Here is a 26,393-nt window from a genome sequence, read left to right as displayed (position 1 = left end):
GTACCCTAAGCAAACCGGAGAGAAACTACACAGTCACCGAACAGGAATGCCTAGCTGTAGTTTTCGCTGTGCAGCGTTTCCGTTCATATTTGTACGGACGTTCGTTTACTATCGTAACTGGCCATCATTCACTCTGTTGGTTGCGGAACCTTCGAGACCCATGTGGTCGCCCCGCACGCTGGGCCCTCCGGTTACAGGAATATGACTTTGCCGTGGGGTACAAAAGCGGGAGGCGTCATGCAGACGCAGATTGTCTTTCTAGGATGCCAATGGCCACGACTGGACCTGACAGCGACGATTTCGACAATTATATATCAACCCTCGAGCCAGCGTTCCCCGACACGAATGTTTTCAAAACGGAACAGCAAAATGATACCAGTCTGCAGCCTCTCTTTGCCCAAGCCAGCGTACTTACAAGCCGTTTTTGTGTGCATGATGGCCTCCTATGGAATAAGAGTTATTCGCCTGTCGGCCAGCGATACCTACTCGTAGTTCCCAAGACGTTGTGCACGGACGTATTGCGTGTTATGCATGATGATCCAACTTCAGGGCATTTGGGATCGGTTCGAACACTCCACCGTGCTCAAGAAAGATTTTACTGGCCCAGAATGCGCTCGACGGTTGAACAATACGTTGCCAGTTGCAAGCAATGTCAACGCCACAAACGTCCAACGGCAACTCCGTCTGGCTTGCTGCACCCTGTGAAGACCCCGACAGCACCGTTTGATCAAGTAGGCATTGACCTCGTAGGTCCTTTTCCGAAGTCCGTGGATGGAAATCGCTGGATTGTAATCTGCGTGGACTATCTCACACGTTACTGTGAAACCGCCGCTCTTCCATCTGCTACGGCGCATCAGGTGTCGCTTTTCTTGCTGCACTCAGTCATCTTACGACACGGGCTGCCACGAATTGTCATCACTGACCGGGGCCGACAATTCACTGCTGATGTTGTTGAAGAGCTCATGCGTTTATGCGCCGTAACTTTCCGACACTCGACGCCATACCATCCCCAGACAAATGGCTTGACTGAGCGCGTCAACAGAACGCTTATCAACATGCTAGCCATGTATGTGGACGCAGGGCATAAGAACTGGGACACCATACTGCCCTTAATCACGTATGCGTTTAATACCGCCACGCATGAGACGACTGGGTACAGTCCATTTTTTCTGCTCTATGCCAGACCACCACGCTACTCTCTGGATACTATCCTGCCCTTCACAAGCCGTCAAGACCCCTGCCTGGCTGAGACCCTCTGTCTCGCCGAAGAAGCTCGGAGAATCGCCCGATTACGGTCTGGTGCTTCACAAGAACGTTCTAAAGTGCGATACGATGCCAGTCACCGGCGGGTCACGTACTCTGTAGGTGATTTAGTCTGGCTATGGCGTCCAATTCGGCGCCGTGGCCTACATCAAAAACTCTTGGCCTATTATGACGGCCCATATGTGGTTATCAAACGCATTAGTGATTTAACTTATGGAATAGCCCGCCTGACAGCATCGGGTCGCCGCTCTGCCAAAACCGAACTGTGTCATGTTGCCCGCTTGAAGCCGTGTCAGCCTCGCACGACTCACGAACACGCCCAGAGGGCTTCGTCTGAGTAGAGGGGAAATGTCACGCTAATGACGACGATGAAGGATGGTGATGGTGTGACAGAAGAGGAGGAAGAAGCGTTGGTTTTCGGGGCGCTAGTAGGCTTCGTCTTGTGCCGCTACATCAGCACTGTAAATAAACACCCCTTCTTATTTCATCGTAACAACTTAGTCCGTCGAAACTCTTCTTATTACGGCTATACCCCGCTGTTTTTAAAAGCTACTTTCAGTGCAGCCACACAGTGCTACCCACCTGCGATTCCTCCTTGCTCATGTTGGTGGTACAGATGTAAAGGCTTGAAAAAAAAAAAAGCAAACAATTTAGGAAAAAATCTGATTGTTTCTTTTTTTTTTTTTGTACAGCGGAAAAATGTATGCAAGAAAAAGAAAATTTCATACGGCGATTTCAAGCTTTTTTAAGTGCTTTCGTTAAGTTGTTTTGTTTTTTGTTTTTTTTTTTTTGCTTTGAATACAACTACAGCATTCCTCGGCGAAAGAAGGGAGTGCTATTGTTACCACCTTCTTTTTTAATTTTGTGGGCGTTTAACTCCCATACCTACATAGGCTATGAAAGACGCCTTAGTGAAGGGATCAGAACAATTTCTAATATGTACACGGGGTTCTTGAAAGTGCGCTGGCACTTTCAAGCACGCTGGCGCCTTTTATCTCGATCGTCTCCATCACAAAGTGGCAGCCGCGGCCACAATCGAACCTTTTCGTCGCTGATTGGAAAAACACTGCCTTGAGTGTCGCTTAGGCGAATTCGGTGTGAACTGGGGGTAATGGAGTAGCAGCCTGCTCCATGCGTGAGATATATATATTTCCCACCGCCTTCTTCGCTAGCGTATGGCTTAGGTTTGTGACAGCTGCTCTCGTGATGACGACCCAAAGCATTCGTGAAGGATGGTAAATTGTCTTTGAGGCAGTTTAGTTGTCCAGACTGTCACCTTGTTTCTTCATACGGCATCAAGGGCGCGTGTTACGTGGTAAAGGTACGACATACAAGTTTCACATAGAGTTGGCGACCTGGTAGCAATGGCTTCACGTTGTTATATGTGCGACCCCGTAGTTTGTGTTTTAGAAGTTGTCCAAAATATTGGAGTGAATGATGTTATTGATGCCATCTTTAAGACGCATGCCACTATTGCATATAAGCCTCATTTGTGGGTGAAATCAATGATCTCGTGTTTAAGTTCCAGGAGGACATCTTCGGTTTATGGGTGGCTTCGAAAGCTGAATTCGCAGTGGGGAAAGTGGTTGGTGTCTTGGTGGCAGCGAGGAAAGCAGAGCTGAACAGCTTTATGCACGAGGTTATCTGCACATTATGTGAAGGATATCGAGGGTTGCATTGTCATGTTGATTTCCTTCCCCAGTTTAGGAATGAAACTCAAGTATAATGTATTTCATTCTTGTGGTAACGCACCAGTTTGCAAGCAAGTGTTGATATAATACATGAGGTTCTCGAGTGCTTCACCGTTGAGGTTAGCAAGAAGCTCTGTGATCTTTCCGCGACCAAGACCAGTGCTAGCGCAAATATCATGAGTGCAGCGTATCGGGGGTGTTTACACTGCTCGGCGCTTTTCTTGAGGCTAACACTGATCGCCATGCGACGGTATTCTCGGCAGAAGAAAGGGAATGACAATTGGAAAATGCTTCCTCCAATGTATTTACGTTACACTGCGTCGAGTGACTCAAAGGCTCTGTTGACAGACTCTTTTGGCTAAGAAGTTCTTCCAATAGTGCCCGGCCATCGAGCAGTAGCGCTACCGCCTTAAAGCGTCCATTACCATCAAGCGCTAACGGCAAACTACTGCTTTTCGTTGTGTCTCTACAGATCGCTATTACGCCGTGGCGGCTCAGGGGCTAATGGGCTTCACTACTAAAAAGGAAGACATTGGCTCAATCCCGGCCACGGAAGCCGCGTTTCAGTTAAGGCGAAAGGCAAAGAATCTGAATACTGTGAGGTGCTAGTTCATGATTAAGTATTTCAGATGGACGAGATTGCCTTGAGCTCTCCACTGCGGCGTCCATCATAGCCTCTTTTATGCATTAAATCATCTAAACCATATTAAGCAAACCATGTTTGTCAATCGCCCCTTCTGCCCCACATAATATTCCCTCTTTCGAACCTTCTCTGGAGCAGATGCCACAGTCTATTTCACCTGGGAGTAACGGTCTCCCCCTAGCAAACATCAAGAATGGGACTTTGATCATAAGAACCTAATTCGACGAAACTCTGCTCCATCCGTAATGCTGCGGAGGCTATAAATTCCTTAGTGTCTATAAGAAATGTTCATATTTACAGCCACTCTTCGGCGCCCATTCGACAATTCAAAGGAGTTACAAAAACAATTAGCATCACTTAAGAGCTTCATGCCCTTACTAAGCTAACAACGAAGCATATGCTAATACATTGTGCACAAGAAGGTGGCCAGGGGAGAGTGTTTGCTTGTTGAACTTTATTGAGCTCTAAATGCCTTTTTCGGCCCATCACTGAAGGTTTTGCCCCAGCAGTCGGTGTTGCACTCCAAGCCATTAAATTACAAGCAATTTTTGTGAACAAAACTGAGCGAAAGAAGTAAAAAGTGCTACGTAATGTACAATATGTGAAATACGAAGCTTCCCTGGATAACTTAACGTGCTAGCAGATCGATAATGTTGGCTCAAGCATTTTCACGCTGACTGTGGTACCGATAATTTCGTCACTGATCGCATCGTTCTTCGCTTACTCATGCCTCTCATTCCTAAGCTCATCACTCATTTTGTGACATTAAAGGTATAGCTGAAAGTGGGAGCCAATATACGCCGGCTTCGCAAGACGTGTTAGGCTGATATTTGGTTCAGTCCAATACTTTACGAACAGAGGTACCACTCGACTTTTCTTTAACCATTTGGCTTGCTTGCAACAGTTTGCCTACTATATTGTCTGCCGCTTAATGGACGTTACTTAACTGGAAATAACAGTATCTGCAAAACACCGCCGCAGGATTTCCAGGCGAGTTGCCACATTGGCTTGCTGTCTGTTTCTTTCTGCCAAACTCAAAACTTTCTTTACTCAGCCATTAAAAAAGAAAAACATGCAGCGAACACACTTCACGTGCGCAAATAATGCACTAATTATTTGAAAATATAAAGTAAACCGCTAACCTAGGTGTGGAAGTCATGCCTTGGCAGTAGCAGTCATTACTGGGGGTATTTGTGGCGCCGAGAAATCATGCGCTGAATTTGCGCGCAGAGCGTTTTGAAGTAATATAGCATTGCTAAATAAAAATTCACAAAATAGTCATGCCATTGGAACAAGGTACTCTGCGTTTGTGCACTCTCTCATTTTTCAATGAAAACGTCAAAGCTAACGCATTCGTAGTGTCCATTTTCTCCGACGCCCTCGACTTGGATGTTGAATGTGCCGTTCTGAAAGAAAAGTAGGAGAAAGAAAAAAATGCACCAAGAACCTTCAGAAACGGTAAAGCAAAGAAAGTTAAAGCATGTAGGGGACTAATAAAGAGACTGAACAATAAAGTGCCACGGCCTGTGCTAACCAATGCAAAGAGATGCATTCAGTTAGGAGCATAAAAATCACATTAATAAAAAATCGTTTTCACAACGGAAAGCGAAGCGCACGAATATAAAAATAGTTCTAATTTTGTCGCAGTACCCATCACTGGAAGGGCTATTAAATGTTACGAGAAAGATCAATAATAACTAAATGCCCTGATTTTTTTCTCTACATTGCCTAAGATCATTTAAAAAAGAAGAGTTTTCATAAAGATGATGACAGGCCCGCACGTTGGGATGCTTAAAATACGATCGGCCTCGTTGTGACAGGCGCTAAAACATTTGGCTCATGAGCAGCGTCTTCAAGGAGTTTAATTACAGGTGAAATAAATACAGAACTGGCCATGCGCTGTCATCCCAGTGCACGCTGAAGAACCCCAAGAATGCAATATCAGTCCGCAGATCACAGTACTACGGCAGGTTTTTATTATAGAAAAAACAGCCGCCAACCATTCGACATTTTAGTTAGCAATTCCGCCGCGACACTACGCAAGATTAAAGATTCAGTCTTAAAGCTTTATGCGTTGAGCAACAAGCTCGTAGATCAAGTCGGCACCAATTAAAATCGACTTTTGAGAACTCACGCCACGAGGGTCGGAAAAAATTGTTGCTTTCCTAACAATTATCATCATCATCATCATCATCGCCATCACCACCACCAGTAGCCAAACTGCGTGGAGGACGAAAGCTTCTTTCTCCGCTATCATCACATGAAGCCAAATCTAAGTCAACTGTTGCCATCTGATCCCCTCGATCTGACTAATTTCTTGCGCCACTTCACTTTCGTCCTACGTCCTCCTTCTATTCGAATTAATTCCATCACATTAAGGACCATCGGTTATAGCTCTATGCACATTCCTTCTTACATTTCTTTCTTACCGTTTCTTCTCTACTCGTCTTTGCTTCCTTGCCATGACTTTTAATCCTAAGTGCACTATTTTTAACGTTATTTCATTTTTTTGTAGCCGGCAACCGTTCATCCCTTAGGCCAGTATCGTAAAGATACTATTACATTTTTCCTGAAGGACATGCTGATTACTTTTCTCTTGAGATTGCTTTTTATACTTGTCTCTGTGGTGCCTTACAAAATAGTTTATAACTACTACTTTCTCATTAGAGAGTCCGCCAGCTCTGACTGCCATAAAATGAAATCGAGTCAATTTGCAACGTTTCGCTGTCTATCTCAAACTGTATTTCCCTTTGAAACTGTGAATGTTTCTTTAGTTCTTTTTTTTTCCTGTTAACATTGAAGTAGCTTTTTTTTTATGTCCCATAATCATATATTGTGTCTAGTCCACCGCGTAACGAAGCTAAGCTTTCGAGCACATCATCCTTCATTGTGAAGTAACTGTGCAAAATGATGAAATCTAGTTACGGTCAGACTACTGGGAATGGTATAACTTTACGATCCACAGCTAAATATTTCTTTTAAAATTTCTACTGCACTCTCAACTGGTAGCTGAGGCTGTCATAAGAAAATAATTGGGTGCATTATTTGAAAGATGCTCTTAGGCAAGCGTGGAAAACTGAAAGTGCAGTTCTGGTTAATACTGACGAGAACTCTCTCGTCTTCCGAACCAAAGCAAACGCTTTGTTTAAATTGAGTTGCTACAAAAACCAAAGGCTGTGCTTTTTTTTTTTTTTTAAGAGAAAGCGCTCCACTACGCCATGAACCTGGCAAGCCACTAGGCCTTCTATGAGCCAGACGTCACAGTGCTGATATATCAAGGACGTTATATTAAAGCTTTAATAGAACTTTCTTGGGCTATATATACTTAACCATGGTGCACTCTATGATGTGTCACCACTTGGCCTTTGATGGCAGAGACAGCATCACATGTTCTCTCTTGCAATTGGTGGATTCCTGGACTGCACAGTCTCGGCAATTTAATCGTTGCAAAGTCATGCCTGCCCATTTCTTAAAACTAAGCCTAACCAAAGTAAAGCCAAGCATGTGCTCGCCTTTGCTTCACCTAAATATGTTTAGCAGGGTTAAGCCTCAGTCAAAAAATTGCAAAGACAACAGGCGGCCCGATAGGTGACCGGCAGATATATTTTTGTAACGTCGCAACCGTACGGTATGCGAAGAAATTGCATTCATAAACAACTTCTCGTCAAAAATTCGCTTGTCGAGAACTGCTGGTTGCGTCACAAAGAGATTTAATTAAGCGGAATATGGTAGAGCCTTAATTACTACATCGAATTGCCCAAACAGCAATTCTTCTCTGAGTAATAATTAAAGGGAGTGTCGAAATAAATAGAAATTTGATTTAGGCGAGGTGAGTAACGAGACTGTACAGGGTAAGTTGCTTGGGCCACATCATTATTATTCTCTTAGTGATCATGTCGAGCAAAACACAAATCTGATCAAGGCAAGTCAGGTACCAAGGTTCCAAGGTATTTTCCTTTGGCTTTCAAATTACGCACCATGCCTTGAATAGAAAGGAAAAGCTGCCGCGTTAGTTTCGTCGCCTTTAGCCCTAAAAGGCAGCTCAAACTACTGTCTCGACCAGGTGCAGTTACACTTGTCGCCGATAGGGCGCTTAAAAATGTCAGGTTCTGTGGATCCTGTATACCTACCCCCATAACAAGCAACACTGCAGGGATGACTTTGAGAAGGATAGAAGACTGGTAGGTGCCCTTGGGGATGCGCTCGCAACTGTTGTTCCAGGCGGCGCCGATCAAACGCTCCGTCAACTTCGTGCCTCCGCATGCTTTGTACGTGCTATGGAAGGGAGAAAAGAGGCAACAGACATACACGTTAAACGCGTTGGTCAGGTATGTATTGCCATCGACAGCCTCTAGATGGCCCTGCCGTCCACTGAGGTTAGGAGCTCTTTAGTAAGTAGAAACATTTATTTCTTCATATTTAACGGTGACAGGGCAGCCGACGGGCGGAGTCCTTGAGCCATACCCCGAGAACTTCTGCTAACCTTTGTGTTCTCGTCACCTGCAATAGCTGATCATACAGTCAGAAAATGAGTATTCCTCGCGGACATATTTTTTCCATGAGGTCAACAGATCGTCGCGCTGCCTCCTAACACCCAGGCTGCAAATTACTCGTTAATCCTTGCCGCGTGGTCCTCCTGAAAACCGCAAGGTTTCCACTTTCCACTTTCACTTCCACCTTCATCCCTTCCCTTACGGTGCGGTTCAGGTGTCCACAGAGTAAGTGTGACAGATGCTGCGCCTTTCCCTTCCTGTGAACCAATTATTATTATTCTTACTCAAAATTCCCGGTCCAGACACGGTCGCACCAGACAAAAAGGCTTTTGAAAGAGGCTGCACATGCTAGCGGCTAGTAGGAGTCGAGCACTTTGAAAGCTACTTTGAACTTTTTAATTCCGCCGACGAGCTAATTTTTCATGTGAGTCTAGAACACGTACCATGACCCGAAGTCTTCGACGCAAGGCATCCTGAGGCCTTGGGAGTTATGAACAGTGAACTTGACCGCCGGCTTGGGCTCATTGCCATCGCCTACGACGTCAACGGTGTAGTTGACTCGCATGTAGCGACCCACTTTCGAGTCCTGTATGGTGAAGTCGCGGAGCCGAAAGCCATGCTCGCCGGCTGAAACATGAAACAAAGAAAAAATCACGATTACAGGGTTTCTTACATATCTCTAAGAGGAGAACGGTGAAAGCCTGCCCTCCTTCTCCTATAATTTGCCTCTTCCTTCTCACAAATTGCAGTGTCATGGTCATCGCTAATATCATTCTCAGGGTAGACAAGGAGGATTATGAAGTGCGTTTCATGATCTCGGGCGTGGTGCAGTTCATTAATGCAGGGTTTGGGGATGAACGTCATTACAGATGTTTTCCATTCATTCGGTAGCACTTCCGGGTCCCAGCAATTGTTAATGTAGGTTGTAAAATCTTATACAGTTTGATCACTGAGGTTGGCCAGAAGGCCGACCGTCATCTGATCGTCTATCGGTGTCGTTGCTCGCCTTATACTCATTCAGTTCAGTTCAGTTCAGTCGTTCAGTCGTGTCCGACTCTTCGTGACCATATGCACCATATCACCTCACGCTTTCCGGTCTCTCACTGTCTTCCTAACATCACATGAACTTCATCTACAGCGCCTCGAGGATGCAATATAACCATCGCGTTCGCTGCCTACCCCTTCTCCGGTGACCCTCAACCTTTCCCAACATCAAACCTTTCTCCAACGACTCCTCTCTTCTCATCAGATGACCAAAGTAGCTGCGCTTTAACTTTAGAATTTGACCCTCCAATCAGCAGTCAGGGTTTATGGTCGACAATATCCATTGATTTGATCTTCTAGCCGTCCAAGGACCTATCAAGAGTCTCCGCCAGCACCACAATTCAAACGCGTCAATTCTTCGGTGGTCAGCCTTCTTCACTGTCCAACTCTCGCATCCATACATCACAACTGGAAAGACCATAGCACGAATTATACGAATCTTGGTTGGCAGTCTAATGTCTCTGCTCTTCACTAGGCGGTCAAGGCTAGCCATGGCTCTCTTTCCCAGAAGCAGGCGTCTCCTAATTTCATGGCTACAGTCTCCTTCCGGGGTAATCTTGGAGCCCAAGAAGAGAAAATCTGTCACAGCTTCCACTTATTGTCCCTTGATGCTCCAGGACATGATAGGGCAAGACGCCATGATATTTGTCTTTTTAATGTTCAGTTTAAGCCCAAACTTCTCCCTCTCTTCTTGTACGCGCATCGGAAGTCTTTTGAATTCCACTTCACTTTCTGCCATTAAAGTGGTATCATCCGCATATCTAAGGTTGTTGATACGTTTTCCAGCAATCTTCACTCCAGCGGAAGACTTATCCAGACCGGCCTTCTTCATGATGCGCTCAGCATATAGGTTAAATAGGCAGGGCGACAGTATGCAGCCTTATCTCACTCCTTTCTAAATCGGAAACCAATAGTAAGACCATGCACAGTTCTAACTGTGGCCTCTTGCCCTTCATACAGGTTCCTGAGGAGACAGATAAGGTGAATTGGAACTCCCATCCCTTGGAGAGCTTGCCACAATCTACTGTGATCTACGCAGTCAAACGCTTTCACACAATCAATAAAGCAGAAGTAGATGGATTTCTGGAACGGTCTTGCTTTTTCCTTGATCCAGCGAAGGTTGGCAATTTGGTCTCTAGTGCCTCTGCCCTTGCGGAACCCAGCTTGCACGTCCGGAAGCTCCCGATCCACATACTGCTGCAGACTACCTTGGAGGATTTTCAATATCACCATGCTAGCATGCGAAATAAGCGAGATCGTGCGGTAGTTGGAACTGGCACTGCCTTTGGCACTGCCTTTCTTTGGAATAGGGATGTAAACTGACCTCCTCCAATCCTGTAGCCACTGCAGGGTTGTCCAAATTTGCTGACAATGTATACAGAACGTTAACAGCGTAATGGTAGAGGCTTTGAAGCAACTCAGCTGGAATGCCATCAATTCCGCTGGCTCTGTTCTTAGCAAGGCTGGCTAAAGCCCATTCAACTTCACTCTTCAGGATGCCCGGCTCGAGATCAGTAATCACAACCGTATTATGTTGGGTTTGCACATCCGGGTCCTTTTTCTTCTGCGTATTCCTGCCACCTCTTCCTTATCTCTGAGGCTTCAGTGAGGTCCCTGCCTCGCTTGTCCTTTATCATGCCCAGCTTAGCACCGAAGCTTCCTTTTATATATTTGATTGTCTTATACAGAGCTCTTGTGTTCCTAAATTGGCTGTTGTCCTCAACTGCTTGGCACTGTATGTTAAGGAAGGCATTCTTATCTCTCTTTGCTATTTTCTGATACTCATTTATGCGGTTTTAATTTCCGCGACGGTGAGTTCTGCTTCTAATTTGGGTTTTTATTTCCAGTGTATGTTCTAAATTCCTCATCTTCGTCTACGGTCGCACATAAGTATTTTTCTTTTAGTTTGTCGGCAAGCTGTTTGTCTCTGCCTTTGAAGTCATTAAGTGCCCTTTTCAAGTTCCTTCTCTGTTCGCCTTTTGATTTATTAGGTTCAATGAGGCACCTGAGAAGGCTCCATCTACTTTTCGTGCTGAGGGTGCCTCGAAGGGAATCGCATCTGGATATCCAGTTGGTTTTTGTTACAGATCACGCGTATGTTTCCGCCTCCTGGGTTATCTGGGTAATTCTGATTTTAAGCTTACGGTTGTGTTTCTGTTTTTTCCATCTCTTAGTAAGAGATCTCCTGGCTTCCCACAAGTGTAGGAGGTGGTTGTCTACTTCCGGGGTGTCTTCAGTGGTCTGGAGTTTGCGCGTGAAACGGTTCTTGGTATGAATTGGCGATTTGGCCCAATCGGGATATTTTGATGCGTCGGCACCGAGTGCCGGGGTTGCCACTTCCTTTAACTTTGTCCAATCGATGACGCAAGCTGCTCCCCTCTTTTTGCGAATTTTGTTTCAATCTAATTTGATTTTTAGGATGCAGTGATCGCTCCCGAGAGTTTCTTCTGCATTGTGCCATTCGTACTTTTTAGCGTTCCGGACTAGCGAAAGGTCCGGGCACGTGTCTCGGGAGACGCTATTTCCTGTTCTAGTAAGGTACAGCGGGTAAGTGAGGGTGATTTTTGCAGCGTCGGCTATGGCCGCAAGTAATTTCCTGCCGTTTGCGTCCTCCTTATGGTATCCCCATTGGACACTGTGCGCGTTAAAGTCCCCAACCACCACTAAAGGCGATCCACTGGCTATACGCATCGCCTTGAGGAAGATTTCGCCAAAAGTGGCTTGGCGTTGTTGCGGCCTGCTATAAATGTTATGAATAAACGCACTTTTGCTGGACCGTTTGTTTGGTAAGAGTTGACAAAATATATGATCAATTTCTTTCTTAACTCCAAATCTATTGTGACGGCGGTGCACCTTTTCTGCACGAGAGATAAACACAGACAATTTAAGACCAATTTCTTTTACGTCCTGCGCCGGTAAGCTCATGGAGACGGTAGTGAGGCAACGGCTGTCCGATTATTTGGAACAGCACGAGCTGCTGCCGCCCTCTACGTTCGGCTTCCGACCACATTTATCAGCGCAGGATGTACTGCTCCAAATCAATATAGGGAAGTCATTGATCCCCCTTGCGGGAGTTCAGGAGACAGGGCTATTTCGGTCCTGGATCGGAAGAGGGCCTTTGACAACGTTAAACACAGTAGAATTCTGAAAAAATTAAACGCCACCAATTGCGGCGAGAAAACATTTAGCTACATAAAAACTTCTTAGAAAATCGGAAATCTTATATCAGATTGGGCAATGCAAAATTCGGACCCATCGATATCGGAACCCGAGGAACGCCTCAAAGAGCTGTTCTCTCTCCGCTGCTCTTTAACATTGCCCTCTAAGGCCTCCCAGAGAGGCCCAACGTTGTGAATGGCGTACGCCACGCCATCTATGCGAACGACATTACCATCTGGTCGTCCCGGGGCAACCTCGGGCAGATGGAGGAGGCCCTCCAAGAGGCCGCCTCGGTAGTAAAAAACTACGCTCGGGAATGTGACCTAGAGTGCGCTACGAATAAATCAGAACCTTTGCACATTGCAAAGCATAAAGACCCAGAACAATACATACACATTTACCTATACGGCATTCCGATGCCTGAGGTGAACACACTTCAGGCGTTGGAATTACACATTGATAACCGGGGTAACAATGCCACAGCCCTGAAAAATTAAAGTCCGCCTGCGAACAAATTAACAAGATGATTGGCAGGATATCCGGAAAGCATGGTGGACTTCTTGAAAAAGAAACCGTTCGCCTGGTTCAGGCGTTCATCGTTAGTCGTGTGGTGTACGTGGCGTCCTACCTCAAGCTGAGGCAGAGCAACCGTGGCATGCTCGACGCGATGATTTGGGCGGCGGTAAAAAAGGCTCTAGGACTCCGGCCCAGAGCATCTACGGAGCGCTTGCTCCAACTTGGGATCCATAATACAATAGGGGAGCTGATTTAGGCCCGCAAAACAAGCCAAATTGCTAGGCTGTTGGTGACCAGCACCGGCAGGCAAGTCCTTCGAGACCTCAATCTAGGGCTTCTCCCCACCACAGAAAACAGAGTGGACATCCTGGAAGTGTGCAAAAATACTTTGACGGTTAAGCCGCTCCCCAAAAACATGAATTGGGAGTATAATCAGGGGAAGCGTGAAGCCAGGGCAAAATTTATACAAAATAACTATGGCAGTAAGACAGGCACATATTCGTGGATGCAGCAGGTCCCACCGAGGATGGCATCTGCACCACTGCTGTTGTGCACAAAGGAAGGCAGGTGAACGGACGGGTTCTCAGTAAAAACTAACGGCGCGCTAATGTTGGAGGAAGTGGCGATTACATAATAAGGGACTCGGAACAGGCCTGCCCAAATTACATTTTTTTGTCTGTTTTAACTTTATTGAACCTCGGTCACAGCTCTTATGAGCAGAAGATGAGTACCCTACGGAAGTCGTGGCAGCTGCTTGCAATACTTTCTGGCAGCAGCTGCTTGCTGTGTTGAATTTTCTTCTGTTGCTCCCATCTTTGACATCAAGATCATGTCACCCAGATGTACTTTAATTTAGTCAGTCATGTGGTTCTCTGGATTAACCATAAACTCCTGATACCGTGACGCCAAACGAAAGTGACGTGTTCTCCTCTGATGAATGCGTGGTCTCAGATGAAAATGCCGTGTCGTGTGACGGTTGAGGAATGACCAAGAAGTGTTGTTAGGCCTGTGATATGTATTGCCCTAAAGGAAGGTGTTCTTGTTATAACGCATGAATAGCAGATATACCTCTTTGCCTTCGTGCTGTCTCTCTACTTAAAGGTTCCTGGGTGATCGAAATGCATTTAGAACCCTCATGGCGGGCGAACATCTTCAGGACTATTCAGCAAACCTGCTGCATTAGTTGCCCCTCTCTTTGTTTTCAGCCCCATCTATAAAGTGAATAAGCAAAGTCCTGCTACCTGCTACGACGTACCATTCTGAAGGCCATTCGGCCATAAAGTTTGCGACAATAACAGCGAAGCCAGATAACTACAGAATAGTGGTCAGGCTTACGGCTGAAAACGCCGACATAATACGTTCTCAGTTTATAATTGTGCTTTCTAAATGTGCGTTTTAACTTACTCATGCAAGACGTGACCACCGGCTTTTGGATCAAGTCTGTGCCAGCGCAGAATGTCGTTACAATGGCCAGTGTCCACAGCACCGCTGTTCTGCACAGCATGCGAAAACGTCGGGAGAGCTTGGAATCCATTCGCTCGCTGGGCCACAGGAGTACTCGATGAGACAACCAAGCAGAATGACAGAGCAGGTGTGGAGCTTAAATTTACAGATGTCGCAAATGGCAGCTGTCGAAAAGTTTAGACAAGCCAAACAGTGCTCGACCGTCTACAGTTTCCTCATGCCACCTTCTAAAGTGCACACAAAGAACTCTCACACTGAACTGGAGCAGCGATTTTTCATTGCCTGACCCCGGCGCCGAGTTATATGATTGCTTTTCTCAGGATACCTCGTCTGCTCTCGGCCGTAAGGGTCTATATAACGCTGCCTGCGCACATAATAGCGGCGCGCCTCGAGAGACCTTAGTGAGGTGCTATTTTTTAGCCACTCTGTTCAAACACTCCACAGTAGTCGCGCACGTACTGGACGCTGAACAATCAGTGGCGCAAGCCAAGGCAGGCTGGGGTGAGTTTCGCTCGGCTCATGCCTCAATGTTTTAACGCGGTAGCGTTAAGGAGCTCGTGTCGCAGAAAAGCCGGTGTCGTCGGCGGCGTTGGCCGTGAGCGATAAATCCCGGCATGCACTTCATAAATAAAAAACAACTTCCATGTGCGGCGCTGCCCCGACACGTGGCGCGCCACTCGCCCCTAACGTTTCGCCGTGCACCCTCACGAGTTGTAAAATCAAGCGTCTTTCCTTTCTTTAGATCACTATCTTCGCTCACCCGCTTCTCCCCTTCGGGCCGCGCGGGTACCGGTGCGAGGATGCCCCAATACCCTTGCGTTTAATAAGTTTTCTCGCTCTCTCCCCTTCCAACATCCAGCGTGCGTCACTCGACCAGTGGTGTTTAGGCGACGCGGCTCCTCTTTCCGCTCACAGCGCGATTGCTAGGTGCAGCGTCTGATGCCGGACGCCTCTGACGTGATCGCTGCGCCGTAGCGCTTCTGGTGGGAAAGCGTCCCCTGCGATGTGTGCCGAGCTGCTTCCGAGGAATCATGCTTCTGCGTGGTGCTTCCAAGCGAGATAGAGGACGATCCCATGAAGGCGTCAGCCCCATGATCGCGTCCGCCTTCATGGCGCGTCGCTGCCCGGCTTTCTCCCTCCGAGACACCGAGTTCCTTGGTTCGTTCCGCTTGCTCAGGCGCACGTTTCGTTGCCGCGCCGAACGCTGCGTTGCTCGGCGCTCACCGCGTGATTCGTGAGTGCAAAGTCCGACGCGGGGCGATAGTGATTGCTGCGCCGTAGCGCATTGTCTTGCACTCCTTGGCAGGTCGACGGGTGTTATATTGCAGGGCCTTGCGCGCTCGCTCTTGAGACGCGTGTAATGGAAGCGGCCGCTGACATCGCACAGCACACGGACGCCTCTTCGTTTCGCCTCCATCGAAACGCAGCCGCCGCGGTCGGGTTCGCGGCGGCTGCGTTTCGATGGAGGCGAAACGAAGTGGCGTCCGTGTGCTGTGCGATGTCAGTGCACGTTAAAGATCCCCAAGTGGTCGAAATTACTCCGTAGCCCTCCACTACGGCCCCTCTTTCCCTCTTTCCACTTTCATTCCCATTCTCCTTCCTTCCCTTACGGCGCGGTTCGGGTGTCCACAGAGCAAGTGTGACAGTTACTGCGCCTTTCCCTTCCTGTGAACCAATTATTATTATTATTATTATTAAGCGGCGCCGTCTACCAGTGCCGGTAGCACTGGGCGGTGCGAACGAGGTGCAATAACGCTATCGCGTTCCACTCTTGAAGGCGAAGCTTAAGCGTCCTCCAATTTTTTGTTGATAGTGCGGATGCTCTTCGCTGTATGTTCAACATTGCTACGAGTATATCAATTACGCTGTTTTTTGCTTAACAAACAGTGCAATGATGATTTAATTTAGGGATTATAGGGCTATAATTGGAAATTAGAATAATGCAACTAAATTATAGAATAATCATGCTATAAAAACAATATGCTGTTTAACTATTCATTTGTCTGTCTCTGTATGACAGAAGTGACAATGCACCCAATGCCTTCAGTACCACGCGTACTGAAAACTTCCTGCATGAAACTCACAGAAGCCCAGTGATATTAAACGACCGGCAAGCTTAGAGACCGTAAGCAAACATGTAATAAATATTATAGCGCGAAATTCGGAGAGACAATAAAGAAAATGATTGACGAAGTTCACAGAACTAAATTATGAGACAGTACTACACTGCCTGGCATAAGGTAGCAGCCTCCTACTTTGCGTAATCTTACTCAATCGGAATATATGTGAAAACTGTGCTCGTTCAGCAGAGCCCCATCAGCCTACGTAGATATCGTAGTGTTTCCGTACAGTCGAAAGTGCGGCTTTCAATGTGGCTAAAGGCTGCAAGAGGTGCCAAAGTCCTGTGATTGTACTGGTGGCATTAAGTATGTGGGGACCGAGGCTGTAGTGTTGCTTTTTTCAGCCGTCAGGATCACCGCTCAGAAAAAAATTCCTCGGAGATTAGCGCTGAGTATTCTGGCACCACCCAAGTGAGCCATGTACTGATTTAATGTAGCTTAGGCACAGCAGAGCTCGCTTTTCCTTTAACACGGGCAGCAAGGTTTCGGGGTACCATGGAACGCTTCCAGTACCACAAGCTCTTGCTTGTCTGTCGGTGTATATTTTAAAAGCCGCTGTCAACGTCCATTTTGGTGATCAAGATGAAGAAATGGACATAGGTTGGGCCCATAATGCGAAGAGAGGATAACTAATGGTCAAAATTGCAGCAGGGGGCGGCAGAATGTAGGGGGACGGATAAAGTTAAGAAGTTCGCAAAGATCAAGGATACGCCGCTAGACAAGGCCCGGTTAATTGAAGGAATATGGGAGAGTAGCCCTGCAGGGGGTAATGTTCGGCTGGCGATGATGATCATTAGCGCTCTCCTTTTGTTTTCGTGCAATTTCTGTGGCTGAGTCTGTGTGCCGCAGCTATCGAGGAAGAAGAGATTTAAATTTCAGCGCAAGTGGCCAAAGTTCAGTTAGGAGAGGTGTGAAAAATACCTGTCCGCTGACGAAGGGCTTCAATTGCTAGAAATCTGGATCCTTCTGCTACAGCGCACCTCTTTCCACAGTGCATCTTCATCACATCAAACTCTACAAACAACTTCACTTTCCGAAGCGATCAAAAGTCGGCCAGGTTGCGGCTTGTTCTATTCGGGTGCCAAGAAGTATTAATAGGAAGATCCCACGGGGTATTCAATATTGGTAAATTATGGGGTGGTGAAAGACCCCTCAGGGTTAATATCTGCGTATCTTCAAGGGCTTGGCATTGAATGAGTGTGCTTACCCTTACTAGTCACTTGCGTAACAGAGGATATTACAGAAAAGAAAAGGACGCTTGCTTATTGAGACTTTAAATTTTTGGTTTGGAAGGGTTGGAACTGGTATTACAGGCTATGTATAATTAATGTAGCATGTGTAAACGCCTACTTTCCTGGTTCCTACAAACCGAATTTATTTTCGAATGAACTACTTACTCTAAATATTTGCACATAAGACGCATTTCAGATAACATAGATGGCTTTAGAATAATTCTCTTTTACCTACTTTTGCTATTAAGCTATCCTTGTCAGTCTTGCCCTCACCTAATTAAAAGTTCACTCACCTGAACTTGCAAGACGTATACGATGGCAGTGAGCGTGAGCTAAAGAGTGGTTGCCGCATTCGACGGCAGATCTCAAGGTTGCGAGTTCGATACCGTCCGCTGCTACCTTATTTTGATGGACGTGAAACAAATATCCGTGTGCTGTATGATGTATGCACACGTTAACGAATCCCAAACGTCGAAACTTTCCCGGCATCCTTTACAGCAACATCCATCATTGCCCATGTTATACAAAGCTTAGCTTGGTCTAAGGGTTCAGCCCCTCGCTTTATTCCCATGACACTGTGTCCCATGTTTCCGTCCTAGCGGAAGATTTAGGCCAAGTCTAGAAACATCGGTTGTTAAAGAGCTCCTGTGATTTCGTTACTTCAACGACACTCCAGAAATAAAAAACTTGCATACGTTTCGAAAAGAAATAATAAGAAATAGTTCAACAGCATTCGACATGAAATCCTATATTTGAAATTGTCCTATTATATATACAATCACATTGTAACCTGGATACCAGAAATAAGAAAAATGAAATTAAGAATGCAAACTACAATCAGAAGGCTACGCAGGAGTTCTCAAGTGGTGTTCTTGCAGTGGAAGACATCCCGGAACTTCGGCGTACTCAACAGTGGCCACGTGCATTGTTTTAGTGGTGACATCGGGACGGCGTGCTCCAAACCGCATAGGAGAAGACAGAATCGCTTGAATAACACCCGTTATGCTCTGATGCAACGGTCATTGGTCGTCATGTCGCTCCACATATGGCTTCGAAGCGCGTCAAATGCTGCCCGGCCGGAGCGCATCCAGGCGAAGGCCCTCACCTTGTACAAGCCGGATCTCGTTGGCTGATGTTCATCCCGATGGCCCAAGAAGTAAGGATCCGCATGGCGCCCAAGACAGCCCGCCAAGACTGAGAATGAGAGTTTGTCACCGCTCCCCCCCCAGAGCGTTTTCGCTGTAGACGCGTTCAGCCTGCATCGAGTGGTCGGAATGTAATGTAAACGAACTCCGCGCATAAGAAGACAATGAAGTACCGGTGATGTTAGAGTGCACATGAATACGATTAGCGGTAGGCTTATACATAATGTCTAGCATGCTAGGCGTCGGTGTAAGATGGTGAGTGTAAAATGGCAACTATTCACTCAGTTGGAACAATTGTTAGATGATCAAGTTTGTCAACACAAACTTGAGCCATGCAAAATACACGGAATTCGGGTTGTCGCGAATATGCTCAGTCTGTTGTCTTGCATAGTTGCGGCAGACTTCGGCTGATGCAATAATGGTTATGAAGGTCATTATGTGAGGAAAAGTAATTATTTCTAGGCAAGAAAACAACTTCAAATATATATATATATATATGTTTCTTTTTCAGATTTGCAGCACATCTTGAATGTTATCATAGACTTCCGGATGTGTCAACGTCTCATATTCATGTACATATGGAAACATTTGACCGCGTTTCTTGTCGTTTAGCAATTATTCGAGCTTTACTCAATCTTTACATAAAATTGAACACTGTATTTTAAACATCGCGCCCCTTTTTCACAGCCATCCCTGAAGCTTGCAATTCCCTGGCAGGCAGCATACGTTTAGTGTCGCTGCAAGAATTCTTGCATAACGTTTTCTTATAGATCTGTGTATGCTTGCTTCTGAAATCATTGAATAAGGATCCTAGCTGTTCTCCAGAAAAACCGCCTTCGTTTTTTTTTTAAATAAAACCCTTTTTAGGCTCGTGATCACATTCATGTGACGTCCGGCGGGAATGTCTACCGGAAGTGTCCGCCGCATGAAAAAAGTGAAAAAGAACTATCTCTATCGAGAATCGAGCAACTATCCCTCCGATTCCCACCGAGCTCGCTTACCAGTGCTGGCTTATGGGAAACCGATCGTAATTCTCCTTATCTAGCATGAGTATGACAGTAGCGATTAAAATTACGATACAGTTAGTGATAATGCCAACGATGATAGGCGCAACGACAATAAATCTGCATTTAGTGATGATGATAATGATGATAGTAGTAATGACAATCAAGTGCATTTAGTTGATAATGATGATAGTAGCGCTAGTTATGGTGACAGTAAAGACGTCAACAACGATGCAGTTAGGGAACACAGCTGTGTAAAGTGGCTTTCACGGTTGTCGCTCTTAAGCAGACTTCAGCGCATTTTTGTAATTTTTGAGCAAAAAAATGACGAGCGCACCTCTGGCTGATATATTTGCCGACTTATGACATGACGCGAGTTATGACACGTCAGTGCACCGGATGACGTAGCCCAGTAAGTAGGAGCAGCAAACTCTTTAGATATCGGAGCGTGAAATGGTGTCCGAACCTCCGGGGCCTTTGAATTTCGAGTAAGACAGGCTACGCCAAGCAGGCGCGTCCTTATGGCTTTGGTTAAATCCAGGATTTCTATCTGTGTCGATTAGTCGTTCAGAAAATGGGGCACTTTACGATAGTATAGATAGTGTAGATGTTATACATAGTAGCTTACAATAAATAATACGGCATGTGGGATAATATAGGGGTGCTAGTTAGATGTTTATGACTGTTTGGGTAGCAAAGCGGATGTGCGCCAACGAGTATCCGAGAGCGTTGACGGCCACGCATGCGAGCTATCATACCCTTAATTAAAGACTGAGCCTAATTCCTGCACAGCCTCCTCAACACCAAAGTATGTACAGTACCATTCATAAGGCAACATAAGATCGCGTGGCTTAAACAGTTTGCAAAGCGCTGCCTTCAGCCCCTGGTAGGAATGGGCGGCACCAAGTACATGTTCGGAAAGAGCAGTCAGCCGTGCTTACTGTGCATGCACCTATAGTACTATATTTTATTTCTGGCTTTCTTGGAAGTGCTTTGTAAAGCGCGGCAGTTAGGTGGCCTCATGTTCTCTTTAACAGTACACGGTACTGTACAACTAGGTAAGCATAAAAACGAGTATATATTCCTCCACCTGGCCCCTATATAGGAACTTTCATCCTCTTTTGTTACGAAATTACGGCAGCGCTCCAGCGAAGCTGGAATAAGGTCCGACTGCCTCGGCAAGGGCTTTGGCCATAGCCACTCCCACCATGGCGAGTAGTTCATCTCCGCATCACTGGACAGGCCATACATCAAGGGTCGCCCCAAGTACAGCGCCGGCTGGATTACAACGCAGGTGTGGTTCCTTGTAGATGCGCCACGAGTGAGCCCACAGGAGCGCCATATCCGCTTCCGCCGTGTCTGGTGGTGTCCCGAATAGCGTCTCACGCTGCTTGGTGAGACGCAGCGGGACGTGGTTTCCGGGGAAAGCCTGATCTGACACGAAAGCTGCCCCTTCAGCCAGGTCTGGTTGCAGACCCCTAGTGAACGTTTATATGAAGCCAAGAAAAATACAAACGCAATCATAGCACGCATTATTTACACCTTGACACGGGATACTGAATTTTATCGTTTCTTTGTCCCGCTTGGCAGGAAAAACCATCTGCCCTCCATTCTGCCGTAGTATCTAGAGCTTCAGAATACTTCAGATCAATATTGATTAAAATTGATTATTGAATCAATTGCTTTAATTCCCTTGCAATAGAAATGATTATGGAGATGGTTACCACACGAGTAATCTAGTGAGTGGTGTGAAAAGTGGAGGGCCAATCAGTCGATTCAATTGGCTCTTCGCAGCCACCGACACTACAGAAGCTGCCTCATCCCCTGTTACGGAGCGAGGGTTGTACAGGTATAGGCTTCTTCAAAGGCTGGCGGTGCAGATTTCACAGGGAAATCTGTCAAGCGCTTAAGTAAGTGTCATAACTGGTTTCGGTGGTCGCTGCGTTAATTGGGCAGCCTTATTTATATATTTTTTTCTTCCTTTAACATAGTTTGGTACATTAGGCTTTTACATAAAGATATCAATTGAGCCCCTGTTCACGGTATTCTGTGGTACTGATAAAATTTTAATCATTTGTAATGCTTGATTCGCTCTTCAAATGTGCCTGCACATGCTCAAGTCTTTTTCATTTCATTTTTATTTCCTTAAAGACCCCCTTTTTGGGGGTATTACATAAGGGGTGGGGTTAACATAAGTGCATAAACCATTTTCATGATGACAAGTGCGATGTGACTTTGCCTGGGAAGGTGGATGGGCAGGTGATGGCTGCAATTTCGTGGGGAAGGTCGTTCCATAGACTTGATGTTACGAGGAAGAATGACTTTGAAAAAGTAGTTGTATGAGGACGTTGGCGTGAAACTTAAAACGGATGACCGATGCGATGAGACGTGCGTGATGGAGGCACGCAGATGTACGGCTCTTGTTTCAGATCGGAGAAGTAAAATTTGTGATATAAGCACAGGCTAGAAATGTGACGACGGACGGAGAGGTTTTGTAATTGTGATTGCTGTTTGAGAGATGAGACGCTGATATTGTATGAATAGGAGCGATGAATAAAACAGGCAGCTCTGTTTTGTACGGCTTCTAAATATTCAATGAGGTATGCTTGCGGTGGATTCCAAATTGCGGATGCGTACTGAAGTTTCGACCGGATTAATGATTTGTAGGCAAGTAACTTTACATCTTGAGGAGCGTGGTGAAGGTGACGTTTAAGAAAGCCTAGTTTTTTATTCGCAGTTGAGATTAGATTTGTTACATGCTCGCGCCATGACAGATCCCTGCTGATAGTAATGCCTAGATATGTATACGATGAAACAAGTTGGACAGGAAGACCAGAAATTGTACATGTCGATAAATACGGGTTTCGACGACGATGAAAAGACATGAGCTTGCATTTAGTCGGGTTAAGGGTCATCAACCAAGTATTACACCAAGCTTGAATTCGGTTAAGGTTGTCCTGAAGGAATTCTTGGTCATTTGCATTAGTAACTATGGCATAAATAACGCAATCGTCGGCGAATAGATGGACTCTACAGGATAGATTGTGTGGTAAATCATTAATGTAAACTAGGAATAAGAGGGGGCCAAGAACAGTTCCTTGTGGTTCCTGTGCATTGTTGCGCTTACGTAGGAACTGGGACACAATCGGAGACGACACAGAACAGATGTGCGCAATAACAGGAATAACAACCACCAACTAGCCCAATTTGAAACTCTCCTAAAGTTCCTTGTGGAACGCCTGAAGTGACTAGTATACGGGTCTGGGTTTTTTCTTTTTTTTTGGGGGGGGGGGGGAGGGGGGAGGGGAGGGGGCTTTATTATTCCCGTAAATCGGCATAACAGTAGCACCGGGCCACTCAATGCATCGCTGTTGTATCGATCAAGAGCCGTTTTTACCTCCTCTGCATAAGCTAACGAACTCCAGTACCCGGTGATCGAAGAGGAGCGCCGCCGTTTGGGAGGAACGCCTTCAACGAAGCAAGGCGCTGCTTTTCTTTGGCTAGCGACATCGTTTCATTGCCAAACCACTCCGACACGATTCTTTCGCGGATATGTTCGAACATTCCCTCCAGCTTTGTGCCTCCGGAGTTCTCCGTGGAGCTGATATTCCGGACGAACCCGTGCCATTGAAGTTCAAGCGCTTAGTTTACGGCATCCAGGCAGAGATTGTCATCGTTCTGGCTCCACAAGGAAAGATAGCGCCGAGCATAGTCGAACCAGAGCGCCTGCATAGAATTTTATCTCTTGATGATTGCTTCGCAAGGAAAGCACGCCCAGTAACCTTATATTAGACATTTACATCATACACGCATCGTTGGATCGTCACTCCAATTCACGGCACAAAATTAATGCGAATGAGCAGGGAATATAGCCATCATTGTCCTTCTGCAACTTCATGTTTTTCACTACTCTGTGCACCCACCAGGTACCGCCACCATCGGCGCTGCGTTCCGCGCCATCAGTGGCCACATGCCGAGTAGGATGGCGCCCAAATAGAATACGCCGAAAACAAATCTTGAAGACATTTATATGATTTTAAGATTGACATTATCCCGTATCGACCAATCAGAGCCGCCGCAAAAGCGTGACACTTTTGCTGACGACAACGATGAGGCAATAAAGGCTTTCGCCTTAATATCCAGAAAGGATTCGGAGCCTCTACGCCAGCTAGATGACGGCTGTGAAATACGAGTCGAAAAAAACTCAAAGACACCAAGTTCGTAAAGACCTTCCATTTTGCATTTCAAGGGCCTTCGAAATGCCCGTGTGACAGCGGTACGTACCTCTTGCTACGTATATCCTGGCATAACCGAGCTGAGCCACTGTCATCTTTCGAACCGGTTTCTAATAAATATAACAATTATTGGTATTATATTTATTAACTGCAACGCATCGCGCACGCCGACATCGCACGCTGCGAAGGTCGTCTCCGCCGGCTCAGTGCTCGCTGCAGCGTCGAACGGCGCGGCTTCGTCACCCGACACGCTGCTAGCAAGCACTGCTCGAGGCCGCTCTTTGGCGTTCGAGTTAGATTCCTCTGCTTTAATATAGGTCCGTTCGATTCGCCTGCACTACCTGAACTGGTTCTCGCGGTGCTGCACTTTGCCATTCGTTTCAGCAATGCAACATGGCGCCCTCTGCACGACGCCATTCGTTCCAAAAAAAGTGCCGACGTCGTGCAGGTCTAGAAAAAGTTCACGAAAACTGTGCACTTCCTCAGAGCTCAGTGCCGAAGTAGTGCAGGCCGTGCCATAGCCGTGCGAGCAACCGCAATGGGCGCAGACGACGGCTTACTGGTTCTGATTGACGGCGAGGAGACTCGCATTACTCCAATCATCGACGAAAACAGTACTCGAGTTCGCCAAGGGGACGGCTACGCGTACTCGACACCAGGTATGTTGACTAAAAAGCAAACACGTGCATGCGACATGATGCACGCTGTTGTAAAAACCGCGTAACTTGTGTAGCTTGGTATGTGAACTTTTCACGCATGTTCAGCGCAAGAACACGTACCTTTCGCGCTAGCTGCCGCGAAATGCACATGCACTGAAGCTGGGATGCATTTTTTTTTTTCTGATTTCACCTAGGCATGTAGTTCCTGTCATACCTTATCTGCCTATGTGCGAGTTTGCTCGCTGTTTTTGCCGGCTCGAGAGACTAAAAAATTAGTAAGTAGGAAACAGAATATTGGCTGCCGTCCGATTTCGTGCTATCCTTGTGCTGTCTCGAGCAAGCATACTCGAACCAAACGAAGAAAACGCAATGCGAACTGCTCGACTTGTACTTTTGCAGTGACTGCAAGCACAACACGATGTTTACAGGTTCGCCATTTTCACCTTTTTACAGATGGAAGTGCTGTAAGCGTAGTCTTCAGGGACGATGCCAGCGAAGACCGAACTGCGCAGCGTCAAGATCAAGACTCCGAACCAGAACACCAGGGAAACATCCTTGGACCGGAGCTATAGCCGCCACGAAAGACTCGTTTTTTAATTTCAAAATATAAGGAGTTAAAGGACCTTCTCGAGAAGAAGGGTGGATTTCGGTAAGGTCTATTTTACTGTATTGTCAGCAAACAGGGAACAAAACCAAAAAGGTTGATATAAGCATGGTGTCAGATGCGCTAGAACTAAACTGTAGTCTAGAGTTTGACGAAACATCGTCTGGTCAGGTGGTGACATAATGAAGAAGTAGGGTCACTGACCAAGTCAAAATCTAATACATTTAATAAAACATGACGTTTCGGAAGCCCTACGGCTTCCTTGTTCACAAGGACTTGGTCAGTGACCCTACTTCTTCATAACAGAATTAAACTGCGTGCTTGTACAAAACTTACAAATGGCAGGAATTATTTGGCACCAAAGCAGAAATTTTCATGCATCATTTATTTTCCTGTAAGGATGTATTTCCATGCGACTAGGTATAGTAGAGTATCATTACTTGCAAATGAAATGAAACATAAGGAAAAGTTTACAGAGTGCAAAGTTCAGATAAAGTCCTTGCAAGACCTCAGCTCATCCCGTACACTTTCTTTTCCCCTTGGTTTTTCACGTTTCCTTTAGCACAAAAAAATCCCTCTGGCAGGCAATAGCGGATGCCATTATTGCAGAATTCGGAGAAGCAATGACGGCGCTTCAGATTGAAAATAAATGGAAGAGTCTGGAGCGGTCATACAAAAGGGCCAAGAACAAAAACTCTGCATCTGGCCACTCTCGTGTGTCATGCGAGCATGAAGAGTAAGTGCACCGAACCTATTTGTGCAGCATTTCTTTACAAGTTGATTTTCCTTTTCTAGGGAGCTCAGTGCTGTGCTTGAGAAGGAGCACCACATAAGCCCGACGTATCCTTTGGCACCTCGCACAGTCGTTGAACAGGGAAATTGTATTTTAATTCTGCGCTTCGGTAATTCATGTAATTTAACCTTTCATTCCTTACAGTACGTCTACTGACACACAAAACAGCAGCGGGCAGCAGTACGATGCCGAATTGCAATCCGAGCCCAGCCCAGCAGCTGAAGCAGCACCCGACCACGAACAGCCAGGGCCGTCGAGGACACCCGAGCTTCAGCGTACAAAAAAGAAACGCAAGGATGGAACTTCATTGGAGGAACTGCTCAACACG

The 26,393-nt window shown here is 46.3% G+C and overlaps 1 protein-coding gene across 1 annotated transcript; it reads right to left on the bottom strand.

The window, feature by feature from the left end:
* Positions 1-4,126: 4,126 nt before the first annotated feature.
* Positions 4,127-24,104, bottom strand: LOC146172673 (uncharacterized). The gene is made up of 6 exons (XM_084584342.1): positions 24,059-24,104; positions 21,106-21,238; positions 14,214-14,302; positions 8,534-8,717; positions 7,728-7,872; positions 4,127-5,003 (listed from the first exon to the last, which is right to left on the bottom strand). Exons 1-6 carry the CDS (start codon positions 24,102-24,104, stop codon positions 4,917-4,919), a joined length of 684 nt encoding a protein of 227 aa, XP_084440468.1. The 3' UTR covers positions 4,127-4,916.
* Between the last annotated feature and the right edge of the window lie 2,289 nt (positions 24,105-26,393).

This window comes from Amblyomma maculatum, chromosome 11 (assembly GCF_055883805.1).
Source record: "Amblyomma maculatum isolate TAMU_Amacu chromosome 11, ASM5588380v1, whole genome shotgun sequence".
Classification (NCBI taxonomy): Eukaryota; Metazoa; Arthropoda; class Arachnida; order Ixodida; family Ixodidae; genus Amblyomma; species Amblyomma maculatum.
The sequence above is the reverse complement of the archived record's forward strand: the minus strand, read 5'-3'. Positions and strand labels throughout refer to the sequence as shown.